The sequence below is a fragment of the Agelaius tricolor genome, unplaced genomic scaffold (genome assembly GCF_023055355.1).
Source record: "Agelaius tricolor isolate 1412-34295 unplaced genomic scaffold, bAgeTri1.0.p SCAF_13, whole genome shotgun sequence".
Taxonomy (NCBI): domain Eukaryota; kingdom Metazoa; phylum Chordata; class Aves; order Passeriformes; family Icteridae; genus Agelaius; species Agelaius tricolor.
In genome coordinates, this window is record NW_027269273.1 from 22,026,366 (window position 1) to 22,040,346 (window position 13,981).

General features: G+C 36.0%; 1 protein-coding gene across 2 annotated transcripts in view; it reads left to right on the forward strand.

Annotated features, from left to right (window-relative positions):
- The window catches only part of DNTT (DNA nucleotidylexotransferase), a 147,722-nt gene that overhangs the window by 104,493 nt on the left and 29,248 nt on the right, over positions 1 to 13,981 (forward strand). For both annotated transcript variants that reach the window (XM_071439172.1, XM_071439171.1), the window contains one exon: positions 11,865 to 11,967. In XM_071439172.1, the coding sequence (XP_071295273.1) occupies positions 11,865 to 11,967 (103 nt within the window). The remainder of the gene's footprint in view (positions 1 to 11,864; positions 11,968 to 13,981) is intronic.

Here is a 13,981-nt window from a genome sequence, read left to right on the forward strand (position 1 = left end):
ACTTTGTAATTTTTTCCATGGTTATACCCAGGAACCTGGCTTGAAAACAGGACGTTTATAGCAGAGTTTACTTATTGCTGATAGACTCTTTAGCAGCAGTCCAAGTTTATTGTAGAAAGGGTTAGTTGCTCTAAGCATGGTTGACAGCACAAGTTAAGAATGATGTTTCCTGTCAGATAATCATGAGAAAAGCTGCAAACATCAGTGACCTTGCAACTAGGGGATACATTTTGCAGACCCCTGTGAGCAAGAGTAGCCGCAACGTTTTAATTAAGTGTGATGTGATCTTGCTAGTGGTGTGGTGACATAATAACAAGGAGGTAGCTGCTGGTTATTTTTTTTTTTTTTTTGTTACAATATGAGTCAGGCTATTTTCTGCATGTCAGATAACGGGAAAAGACTAAAAAGGTTTACAATAAATCATGTATGAAAGGCATAAATTAAAAGATATAGTCAGAAATAGTCCTTTTAGTTTGGAAGTGGTGGAATATATTATGGATTGTTGCTGTACAGTGGGAGAGGTAGATGGAAATGTTTTAGGCAATCTTTTTGAAGAATGGAAAATCAGCATTAAATAGTAGCAAAATCTAATATGACAGATTTGGTTATCATCATCTGCTATGATAACTGTTCTATCATACCACTAGGGCCTATCTTGGAAAGCCAAAACTCAACCCCACTAAAGCCTTGTGGATTGCTTCTTCTCAAATACGTACTTACAAACTCATGCTTGTTCATAAAGTAATAACCTTACATGCTTTATCTTGTGCTACTGATCAAGGATGGCAGAATATTTTCCTTTTATCTTGGCATATCTTACAGCTAGAGACAGGTCTAGTGGATAAATACAAGAAAAACACCCATTTATTTGGTCCTTTTACAGTGGTTAATGTGTCCAGTTGCACCTAATTTGTCTACCTTAGTGATAGCATCGTCATTGGATACGATATCCAATGGGGATGTTATGTATTTGCTATAATATCCTTATTTAATTTATGAAACGTCTTGATGTTGTTATAGTATGCACTTGTATCACTAGAATAGATGGTACTACACCCAAACTTAGCCAATATAGATTTGACCCTCACCATTCTTATCTTATAAATGAAATGTGAACAGCCTGTCCTTCTGTTCTCACTGAAAGGCTGGTGGGAGCTTGGACATTGATTTCAGTTGAATCATGACAAAATAGGGGGTCAGTTTCAACTGTTTGTTTGAAAAATTGAACTGGCAAGAAATGGTGACACAGGGAATACATCTTCACATTTCGCCTAAATATTAAAATATGTACCTATATTGAAGAGACCCTTGAAATGACTCATTATCTGAGGTCACAAAACCTCAGGTGAAGGTTGAAAACAAAACAAGTGAAGGTTGAAAAAGTCAGGATTGTTTTCAGAAAGAAGTCAGGACAAGAATACAAGAAGTATGACATGACTAGTTCTTTGAAAGACTCTGAAAATACATGGCTAGAGCTTTATGATATCTGGATCAGGAAGAAAGGCACAGAGAGAACTCTAAGAAGCTACATTCTCAAACAGAGTATTTCCTTGTCATGGTTTGGGAATTAAGGAAGTTGGTTAGTAATAATCAGGGAAGTTTTCAATCTAGAATAAATCGACTAAGTCAACTTCATGAGCTCCTTAGGCTGATGGAGAATCACATCTTGGAGCAGAGCAAGGAAACTCTGTAAAGGAGGGTAACAAGATTTCACAATGCAGGGATTTACTCAAGTTAGAAGTTCAATTTAATGACAGGCTTGTCCACGCTTTAAAAGGCTTTTCTGGTATGCCTGTACTTGTAGAATATATTGGCAGCGTTTCTCAGTGGAGATGCAGTGTTCCTTTGATAGTATAGTTTAAATGATTTTCTCAAATGGAATAGCCTATTTTGGCCCAAAAGGTGTAAGTATTTCAGCTGCAGGGAACTGCTGGCAAACAGTGTACATTCACACCTCACAGCTATCTTGGCAAACTGCTCATGTAAACCAAGTAGACAAGTTTTGAATTTCAGTTTCTTTCTCTGTAAAAGGCTGGTGTTCTGAGTATATCCCATAGATTCGGGGTAAAGTCCTCTTCCCTTAGACAAAATTAGTAGATGAAACAATTCAAATTAGGTATTGAAAGGGAACAATCTCATTTTCTCTGCATTATGCTTCTGTAAAATTCCCTACCTACCTTACTTGCAGTAGGGACAACTACTACTGCAAGTGCAGTTATTGAAAATATGTTTGTCAGCTCAATCCTGGAAGAATTCCACAGTTCACTCTAAAAATTTGAGTGAGCAATTTTCTTAAATCTAACCAGATTTTACATGTGCTTGAAGTTTAAACTGTGCATATTTTTTTTTCAGAAGTACTTGAGTAAAACTTGGTAGAAAGGTTAGACTCAAACTCACCATGTTGCAGCTGTCTGCTGGCAACTACACAAATGTTTTATTGTATCTCCTTTGATGGAATAGATTGATAAAATATCTTAAAGTAATCACAACTAAGGTAGAATTAGACATATTCCCCCAAAATGCCAGAATTCAAAATTTGGCTTCTCATGTCTTTGTCACTACCCCAGATGTCTGAACAATTACCTACAGTCCTTGGCCATTACACCATCAGCTCAAACAGAAGTGTTAATCCTATTTCATGTTAGAATTTCTGAGAGATGTCTTATTTCTGGTTGTCCTTCCTCCCCCCCACACTGTAGATGCCAGCAATCTATTTCTCAGTTCAAGGAATTTTAATAGAAAAACTGTCATGTTTATATAACTTCAGTACAGCTGAGCAGGAAGCAAATAGAAACCTTTATTTTTATGGTAGGCTGATTCTACGGATTGTCCCATCACTGCCAAGTAAGTGAAACCCAAGCTGAACATTTAATATCATTCAGGCATTCTGAAAAAGCATGTTTCCTTCCTTACATGAACATTAATATTGTCTTTTAAATTGTTTAAAGAGAACGTTTTGATTTTTAGAAATGCCGAAGTAGACATGCATGAAAAAGAACATTTTGATGAAAGCTTCTGTGACAAAGGGATATGTTAAAGGAACAAGCCTTTTGAAACACTCAAGACAATTAGTTAGAGAGAATTAAAATGGATGGGGTTTGTATTCATGTTTTCAATCTACTGCCAGAAAGCTTCAGGACAAATTGTTGCTATAAAGCTGATTGTTAATTTTGTTAAAGTAGCAGCATAGAAAAATAACTTTTACCTTCTTCTTTAAAATAAAATACTGTATCTTAAATCTAAGCTTATAGATATTTATGGAATTCTGAATAAGTAAAATAGAAACAATTCTGAACCAAGCAATTTTGTCTTGGACATAAAAAAATCTAAACTAGTAAATGGAAACCACCTTAGTTGCAAAAGACTTTTTTTACTGGTTGCAGAAAAAGAAGGTGTCGCAAGTAGTTTATTGAAAGCATTTTTTAAATATACACCTTTCATAATTAATAATGCAGACTTTTGTTTACTTATTTCAGTAAATAATTTGAATGCAGCTGACCTTTCTATTTTTTCTGCTGCATTATTAATGATGTTGAAGAGATCACTAGGTTACTGTTTTAGCAATATGTGTCTCACTTAGCTGAGGTTTTGGTTTGCACCAGCTGAGATGGAAGCAAAAAACTGGAAAGCTTTCTGACTTTTAAATCTCAAATGTCAATGCATTGTAAGGATTCCATCCTACCTTTAGATATTTGGAGTACATATATAATCTATAACCTGCTCTGGCCAAATTTCTTCTCTGGCAGAACACCAACAGAATGTGGACAATGCACCTGAATTGGTCTTGAAAAAAATTAATAGCTATACATAATGGATAACCCAGATGTGGAAGGATTCAGTGCTCTCCCAGTTTGTGGGAGTCTGTCCTGGAAAGTGCCAGTCACCAATTACCTCCAAAGACAGAAGTTCAAAAAGCCTTAACCTTCTCTTTCATCCTCTCATATTAATTTATTTTTGGATAGAGGTAGAGGTAATTTTCTTTACCTTCCTTTCTTAGTGGTTGTTGTTGTTTTGTTTATTTGGCTGGGGTATTTTTTTTGTTTGTTTGGCTTTTAGTTTGGGTTTTTAATTTTTTTTTCCCTAAAGTACATCATGCTTTCTGATAATTCATCAAAATATCTAGCATCTGAGTACTCTGATCTTTTATTTGTATTCTTCAAAATTGGAGGAAGTTGAATTTCCTTGTCACCAGTTTGCATAATTCTAAAGCTGTCTTTAAGGATTTTAATTAGGCCGAAAGAAACTAGGTACTTCAGGATGTCTGAGCAGATCTAGTCTGAGATACTTCCTCTTATAAATAATAAAAACACATCTTCTCTCCAGTCAAGTCTGATTTCTCAGTACTTATTACATAGTGGAATATGTTTTTTTTCCCTGCAGGTTTCAGAATAATTAAAATCTGTAAAATTACTAGTAACTAAGGATGCTGTACCACTGTCTTACAGGCTGTTTCTTAAGAGTGAGAAAGCTTGTTTCCATAGAATGTGCTGACAGAACAGTTCATGTGTGCAAAACTACATCGATGTTTTAAGACTAAATTCATCTGCATGTCTCACATTTCAGCTGGATATATGAGATCCCAAATCCACATCAATACTTATTGGACTGTTTGTCTCTTTCAAACAGTGTTGAAGTGTTTTTTGTTTTTTTTTTTGTCATTGATTGGCACTGGGCAAAATCTGTTTATGCAGGACGTTTCTATGATGTCATTTGAAATGCTTGATTGAAATTAAGTGTAATTTAAAGAATTTGCCAAGACAGCAAAAGCAAAACTTCAGCAATGTATTTCATGACTTTAAATAAAACTGTGACAGATTGGTATGGTACATTTCATAAGCTTTAAAGCTTGAAATTACATGGCCAGCTTCCAGGTACAGTTGTGCTATTTATATGAAATTGAGACAGCACTTGCAGTGATGCACTTCAAAGCTTAAGCATAGTTTTGTTTTGCTTGGTGGAATAGTGAATTTACTCCAAGTAGAGGATTCAGAGAGGCTAAAGCTGTTAGCAACAAAAAAGTCATCTTGTGTGCAAGCCAAAAGTGATAAATATTCAGCATCAGGGTGTAATTGGTGACAGCCATGTCCAGGCATCAATGTCATGGAAGGAAGACAAATACGTTTTTCCCACAGAGGAAGAACTTCTCACTTGTGTGAGTGACTGTGCACTGGAACAGATTGCCCAGAGAGGCTGTGGAGTCTCCCTCACAGGAGATATTCAAGAGCAGTCTGGATGCAATTCTGTGCCATGTGCTGTGGGATGACCCTGCTCGAGCAGGAAGGCTGGACCAGATGATCCAAGGGGGTCCCCTCCAACCTGAGCCACTCTGTGAATGCCAGAGCACAGCAGCACCACCCAGGCTGTGCAACTGATACAGTCACTAGAGAGAGGCACACTTTCTTAATAACTGTTTTCCTTTCTTTGCATTAAATTAAATACCTGTTAAAGCAAAACTTATCATCATGACATGAAGAGGAGTACCTGAGTGTCTTGTACCCTGGGAAATGTCTAAGTTTCTTTTGGGTCATAAAAGATACAGTCAAGCATAGCATGACATACTTTGGTCTTTGAAAGTGCATTTAATGAGACGAGGTGAGTGCCATGCATTACTCCCTTTTTTGAGGCAATGCAGTCACTGAGGGTGAAATTACATTTCAAGTAAATTTAAGTGCTGTTGCACAGGTTTTTCACTGGTTCTCTCCACTTCAGTGATTTTTACCCTCAGAACAAAACTTGTAGAAATAACCAGTGATGTGATCCCTTCTGCTGCAGCGGGTAATACTCCTTTCCTCTGACTTGATACAAGAAGATCTTTTAAGTAATTACTTGTCTGCATTGTTTGGTCATTCCCTAAAAGATTTCTTGAACAGAAGCTACTGATGCACAATACCAGCAATATCCTGCTGAATAAATGAGAAGCCAAAAATGCTTCTTTTTTGTATCCTCTATTAAAGTTGTATTCCCCTATGCTGTCTAGTAAGGTTTCTGATCCTAAAGGGAAAGGATTTTTCCCAATGCTGCTTCATTGCAGAGTTGGATTAACTTCAGAAATAAAATAAATACATTCCACAGTCATGGAAAATAGGTTCTGCCTCCAGTGAATTAGAATTACTGTTACACTGGGCAAGAAAAATAGCATTTTAATGAAGTGGCCACCCTCAAGCACTTTTTCCAGAGAAGATACCTGTGAATCTTTGCCAAATACTTACATAGTTCAGCTGGGTTTATGTTGAATTACTTGGCTGGGTGAAGAAGCTGCTGTATGCTACCTTTGGCAATTCAAACCTTTGTAGAAGTCAGATTTATAGCTGCCCAGGGGAACAGTTTGCAGTTTTCACTATATTTTTCTTTTAGAGACAGTGTAACCTAAATAATTCTATTCTTAAATTAGTGGGAAAAGTAATTCTGCAGACAAAGCTATGACAGCAATTTTTTTTTTTACCCTCACATTCCCTCAAAATGAATCAGGGTAGTTCTCATAACTGTATGGTATCTTTTCAGTTAAATATATAATTATATCAGTTTTAATTTTAATTGTCTTTGCTAGTGGCAGAATTTATTTCAGTTGATTTAATTATATTATTGCTATTTTAGACATTATTCAGCATCCTATTAAACCATCTTACAGATATTAACTATACCCCAGAAGTGACTGTAATGTACACTCAGGGAACAATTAACCCTTAAGGAGCAGGAATTCCAGAATTTCCTTTGGTATAGAATAAAAACTCTCAGTCAGTTTGGATGTAGAATTCTGGAAATATTCAACCCAAAGTTTTTATCAGCTGGTGCAAACTGAAAGGCTGGGCCTTGAACTCAGAGTCCAGCTATAAAATGTTAGCACAGGTATCTTCCCACACTGGCACTTTTCATCTCCACATGTGATTTTTTGTACCTTACCACCTATGTAGCATTAGAAAGAAGAGAATTAATTTTGACACTGACTGGCAACCGCTAGTGTCAAACTGCCTTCAAAGGCAATTAGGATCTAATTCAAATAACAACCAGGAGAGCAGAACTTATCTGAAGAAGCCCAACCCATATCTGTCTTCTACAGAGCCCTGATCAGATCTTGGTTTACTGTTTTCCTCATTACTTCAGGCATGTTACTTTATTTCTGAAAAGCAGGTTCTGACTGTTGGCATTCACTGAAATCAGGATATAGATACTTGCAGTGTTAAGATGGGGAGGAATCTTGGTTATTGTTTTTAGTAACTATGCTCAAAATTGTCATCTAGTGCTTGTCATTAATTTTTGCATAAAGTAACCTGGTTTGCATAAAGTAACTCTACAGTTTTTTGTTCCTATTTATTACTCTGTCCTGCACTGGAAGGCTTTCCTGAGTTCTAATTCTGGAATCAGAGTGATCTATGACTCTTAAAATGCAAATTTAGGGAAGCACAGTATGGCTTCATGTGATAAATAGTACAGCTGAGCCTTCTGTCTAATTTGATGAACTCTGAAATGGCATCTTGCTTTAGGCATCCTCATTGGTTTTACATCTTTGTCATGTTTAAGGTGGAGATGAAGCACTGAGAGGACAAATGAAGCTGGTGCTGGAGTTTGGCATGTTTGGGAGCCCCTGCTTTATTCTGACTCAATGTTCCCTCTTCCCCTCTCCCTTGGCTGCCAAAGTGGGCACTGCACAATGCGAGTCAGGCTCGCCAACACTTCCATTTTGTATTCTGCTGTCTCTGCTTTCTGTGGGTCTGTTTTGATTGTTAACTTTGATTGAGCTGCTTTTGCACTTCAGTGAGCATTTATTTTCTTGCTACCTAGTCTATATGTATGTGAACCACCATGGCATTGACACTGTTGAATCTAAATGTTGTTTTGGAAATGTGGAGCTGACCTGAATATTAAGGAAAGCTCCTGAGATAAAGCTGGAAGTGATTTGAAGAACAGCTTAACATGTGGTGTACAGAGCTTAGCTGGTCATTTATGCTAGCAGTGACCTGGTGCAGTATTATGCTGCTACTGAGGCTGTTAATACTCTCTACAGTCAGAATTTGTCAGAACTTCTATTTGTCAGAATATGTAATTGAGAGTTGCTGAGGAAATAACTTCAAATAAATGTTACAGCATTTTCTTGTCTTGGAAGACACTTTCTGCCACAAACAAAATAACTTTCTAACTTCTTTTAACTATTACCTAGTTCCTGTTGCAAATGAAACAACTATTTTGCAAACATAATAATTTCTTCCATTTAACAAACTCCTTCAGCATGAAATCGGTGTTTCAGAAACCCTTGCACAGATCCGACTCTGCTAATTTCTTGTCAGTGTACTAATTGTAGAAGTAGCAAAGGTTAATGTCCTTCTGAGTCAATAAAGCCATTTACTCTGGGTTTAGATTTCAGGTTAGGGGAGAAAATGTTCTGGAATAATAAACTTGTGATTAAATTCTGAATTCAGTAAATTCTCTTTAGGCAAAATATTTAGGGAATTGTACTTATTGATCTACTTTGTAGACCACTGCTTTTTTTTTTTTTAACTCTAATAATTTATATGTGAAGATGGGACACTATGTAGCAAGGTTTTGAAAATCTGTGGTATCAGAACCAAGAATTATTCTTTAACTATTTTGCAATGGGTAGAATTCTTCTTCTGTCAAACATCCAGGATTTTACTTTCTGTGTAATAGTTGTAGCACTGTCACACTCCAGTACTTCAAGCTTAAAGAATGGTTTTTCTCTTTATAAGAGGTTTATACAAAGAAAATATGTAGTTCTTTATAGTTTGACTGACAGTAACACTGAATTGTTTTAATATCTGGCTGTAAGAAATTGTCTGTCCCCTGTTCAACATCTCAGCAAAGACTGCTTAATAAGCAAATCCACAGGCATGTAGACTGCCTGGGATTTGGAGTATAAATGTATGTTCCTTTTCCTGAAAGGCACATGTTGGTTGGAGATAGGTGGTAGAAGCAAATTAATCAGGACAGCAGTTATTAGACAGAATTCCTGAGCCACTTCTATTTGGTCAAATTCAACTGATGTCAAACAGTAATTCTATGCTGCTGTTACAGTGGGAGTTAAATGAGACCCAGCACAGAGGATAGAGTAAAAATATGGCATTGATATCAGAACAGACAGAAAGAAATGTTTGCACTATGTGTACAGATGTGTGCATGTTCCACTAGAACTGTAATTACATGTTTTACTGGGCATGCACACTAAGGTTACTAGGGTTCCCCCTCAGGAACATGCATTTTATGGTACTTATAAATTATTTGTTTCTAAAATAAGTGATTCTGCTACTTATTCAAGTGTTCTCTTTACTGCTCAAACAAAAGATCATTGCTCAATATTTCTTCAGCTACGTGCAACCTTCTGCAAGATTTAATTCCTTTTCCATTGCCACACAATCATCACTTCAGCAATTACATCTTGTTCTTCTTAGATGTTTATGCATATTACTCATCTATATTCAAGAAAATCGTCAAATGTCCTCACATATTTTCAAAGTTATAGTTGATGACTTGGGATCTAATAACATCAAGAAAGATAATTCCAACAACCTTAAAGGTAGTTCATTGACTGCTAAGAAACATTTACCAGTTTTGTACAAGTTTAGTCAGCCAAGAATTGAACACAGTTAATTAATAGTGCACTGTTTTTTATTGTCTTCAGGCTTGAATAAATTATTAGAACAAAAGGTAAGCTGCGTTTTCCATTCTTTTAGGTGCTGGATTCTTATAGCTCCAGCCCAGTGGAGATTTAGGTTTAAATTTGAAGAGAAGAAAAATATGTAAGTGGATTCTGAATAGGAAATCCAAAACTTTAATATTTTCCTGCTCAAAGCTTCCGAAAGCTGAAGTCACCAAAGAAAAGCCACTGAGAGCATTTCAACAAATACTCTCTGGCTTGGGAAATAGAGGGCCAATGAAGCACCTTGGATTTCCTGTGATTTTATGGTTTGATTGATGCAGGATTTTGTAGATGTTGTTAACCTAAAATATGTGGATGTTGAGGAAGCATGGGGAGTCAGCTCCCAATTCCATCAGCTTCCAATTTTTTCCTTTGATTTCTTTAAAAAATAATTTTAAGCAAATATTCTTATGCCACTCTGCATCTCTAAGATAGGAATAGTCAATTCCTTGCCTTCGAAAAATATTTTGAGACATGTTAGTAAAAAGTGCTATGTAAGAGCTTTGCATTATTATTGTAATTTTAGAGATAATGAATGGCATCCTACAAAATAACTCAGTGTTACATGGAATACTAAATATTTTCTAACTTCTTGACTTTGAATTGCTGTTCAGTTTCTAAGCCTAGACTGATGCTTTGTTTGAAACCTCTTTGAAATAATTTCTATCTGTTTAAGCAATTTCTATTTTGCTGCAGACACAGCACAATAATTGCATTATAGTGAGTATGACTGCTTGTCAAATGCAAACCCCAGACTTTCATCTCCTTACAACTTTGTGCTAATGCTGTTCAACTATCCATCAGTTAGATGACTTCCTGTCACACAAATGGCAGCTGACAAGTCTGCCTATCAGTTCTGTTCCTACAAATTTGCAAGTTTAGGAAACCAGGTTCAGTTTTAGGCATTATTTTAAGAGAATAAATAATCTAATGATTTTTTTTTAAAATATCTTTTGGGTTGCACAGTTTTATTTTCATTGCTTGAATGACAGTTCACAAGTTCTCTGAATTCTTGGCACAGTGTTGACTGAAGCCCTCCTGAATAATAACATCAGGTACCCTTGTGAGCCTCAGCAAGAGCAGACTTTTCCCATAAACACATGAGAGACATTTGGAGATATGCTACACATAAGAGTCACTACTCCAGATTTTGGGTGCTTACTCCACCAACTCCACAAAGGAGAGTTATTCTCATTGCAGAAATCTCTCCTCTCCTCTGCTCATTTCTCCTTAGGCTGGAGTGATTGCACTCAGTAAATGTTTGTGCGGTTCCTGTTGTACTACCAATCCAAAATTAAAATCTCATATTGGTTCTGCAATACTCAGATGAATTGCACTGTGAGATAAATTTTCTTGTGTTCTCAAGCATTTTATAATTCTAAAGGGAAACATTCAATAACATGCTTTTGCCTGTTTTCCAATGATAGCCAAGTCTTAATCAGATTTCAGTTTAACACCTTTGGAAAGTAGATGAAAGACAAGCTGAATGCTTAGACTTAAAAGAGGAAAACAAGAGGTTATGACATAATTTTTCATTAAGAACATTTGCAATTAAATTTTGTGCACGCAGATTTAATTATGAAATCCTTAGCGCATGTAATGAACAAGCTTTAGTCACATTAAGGATGAACTGCCCTCAAAAAAAAAATCAATCTCCATCTCTGTAAAAAGCATTGTAATATTTATAAGAACTGTGAAATAGTCAAAGGATTTATATGTGCCAGTAAAAGAAACAATAAATGTTCATAATCACAGTTTTGTACATTAAGATGTGCATCAAAAGCAAAGAAGAATATTTAAATCTGTGGTAGTTTGATTGACAGGTTTATCTGCTGTTGCTGCACTGGATTAATAATATGTAACATTGTATTTTGATTATGCTTTTTTTTAAATCCAAAGATGACTAAAATCTTCCTTTTTGGGACTTAAGGGGAAGAAAGAAAGAAAGAGATTTAACATCTGCAAATGGATCTGTAGGATCTAGTTGAAAAACAGAGGACATTGATAAAAAAATTGTAATTATTATTTTATAAAGAACACTAATAGACCCCATAATAGAAATAAAAGATTCTATTTTGTTTATGTTTGAAGCAACATTGCTTTAACTTTATTCTGCAAACTTTTCTTATAATGCAGCAAAAATGCTCTCTTTGAAAACAGCAAAATTCAACAGGAACTTAACTCTTTTAATGTCCTTGTTATTTATTCCTTCTAGGGGTAAGAATATTGGACATGACATAGATTTTTTGATAACCAATCCAGGACCAAGAGAAGATGATGAACTTCTGCATAAAGTTATTGACTTATGGAAAAAGCAGGTATGAACTAAAGAGCACTTGGCCAAAAAGACATGTTCTAACTCCACTGAATTAAGCCTATATAGCTCTTAAAGAATGTCATACACCTTGTTACAACTGACTGCAGTATTTTGGAGCAGGATCTTGCTCTATTTGATTACTAACCATCATGATCTAGGTGCGTCCTGTAGCTCTGAATGCTAAAGTTGAAGGATATATCAGAATTGTGCACATATTCTGTAATATCTTACTCTAAGAATATGCAGCTGGTCAGAGGTGAGAAGTCAAGCTAGGTAGAGTTTTGAGTGTCGGAGAAAATTGTTCTTTTACTTCAAAAAAACTGTCTACTTGTTTAATTTCTCCTTGAGGTGGGAGTAGGTTTTCCCAGGGGAAGCTGCTCCAGGGAGATCCAGCTGTAAGTGTAGAAATACAGAAAAATTGACACAGATTTCCATGATGTCTGTGTTCGGAAAAATGCACACATCTTCAGGGTCCCTTCCAATCCAAAGTGCTAGACAATTCTGTCATTTCTTAGGGGAGTTGCTCATCTAAGGGATGGATTTTTGGTTGTTTTGTTGGGGATTTTTTGCTCTTTTTTTTTTTTTTTCTTTCTGTTCAGCTCTTCAGTTTCCAGCAGCTTTAAAGTTGGAGGTGTCTCATTTAAAACAGGTGCAGGTAGCTAAAATATTCCTGGGTCAGAAAAATACAGTATGTTGAGAAAAAGAAACTTTAGTTTTTCTTCTACTTTTCTAGCCAGCTGAGATATTTTTCAACATTTACTACCAACACTATTCAAAGAAATAGACTACATTTCAACAAGTAAAAGGCCAGCACCCTGAGGTGAATCATCAAGTACCTCACTGCTAAGTCAAGTCAGCTTTCAGTGCTGACAGGCTGCAGAGGATGCTTTTGAATTGATTCTTGAGCTGTGTACTTCAATTAATGTATAATGGGTTAACACATGAAAGATTAAAAACACCCAACTACACAGAAGCTTATGTGACTGTATGAGGTTATATGTTTCAAGGTGGTCAAAATCTTTCAGCTGGCTTTGATGGAAGGACCTCAAATTTGGTTTTTTTTCTGGTAAAATGCAACATTAGCTGAATTCCTCTTCTTCCAGTTGATTTTTGGTCTTTAAAGTGTCAAAAAACTATTATTAATTTTTCAGGTTTTTCTCATTCCTCTGTGGAAGCTGTATGTGTTGGAGTAGATTGATAGCAGGTAATATTTAGACTACTCAAAAGCAATGAAGCCATGGCAATTAATGAGTGCTGAGGAAATACTCTATTTTTATCAATCATTTTATTATTAATGTATAGGTCCTTTCACAGTTATTATATTCCCTTTACTATGAGAAACATTGCCTTTCTTCTTAGAATAGGTCTTTTCCCTTCTTATACACACTTGAATCTCTAGGAAACCAGGTATGGGTCCTCCAAAAATCATGCTTGTTATAATAGAGCAGACTGGAAAAGTGACAACAGACCAAGGCTAGAGCCTGCCCTGAGTGCAGCCTTTCATTCCTTCTTTCCCACTTACATTACTGAGAAAAATGGCTGTGATCTGAGAAGTCTGACAAGTACTAAAGTTTTTCAGTTCGATTTGAGCTGTTTTCATTAAAAGGAATTGAAAGAAAAGAAAATGAAAATAAATTGTTCTTACTGGTTTTCTTGTTAAGGGGGCTATTTGGCAGAAAGGAGAGCAGGCAGAGTATGGGAGGTCAAGGGTGGCCAGGAGTTTGATAAAAAGATTAAGATTCCTCTAGAAATCCCAGCATGTAGAGCATATCAGAAGAACAATGGTCATGGAGACCAAACCCAGAGAAGCTGGGTGTAGTTTAAACCTATGGACAATCATTTCCTGTGTTCTGTTTGTCCTCCAGACATTTCATGGTTTATAGTAGTTACACTACCTCTCTGCTGTGGCATTTGTAATATACAGGCTTTTACTGGCACTACTGAAAAAACAAGCTGCCAGCAAAATCAAAATGCAAAAAAGTAAGAAAGGATTTATACACCTCTTGCCTTTTTAT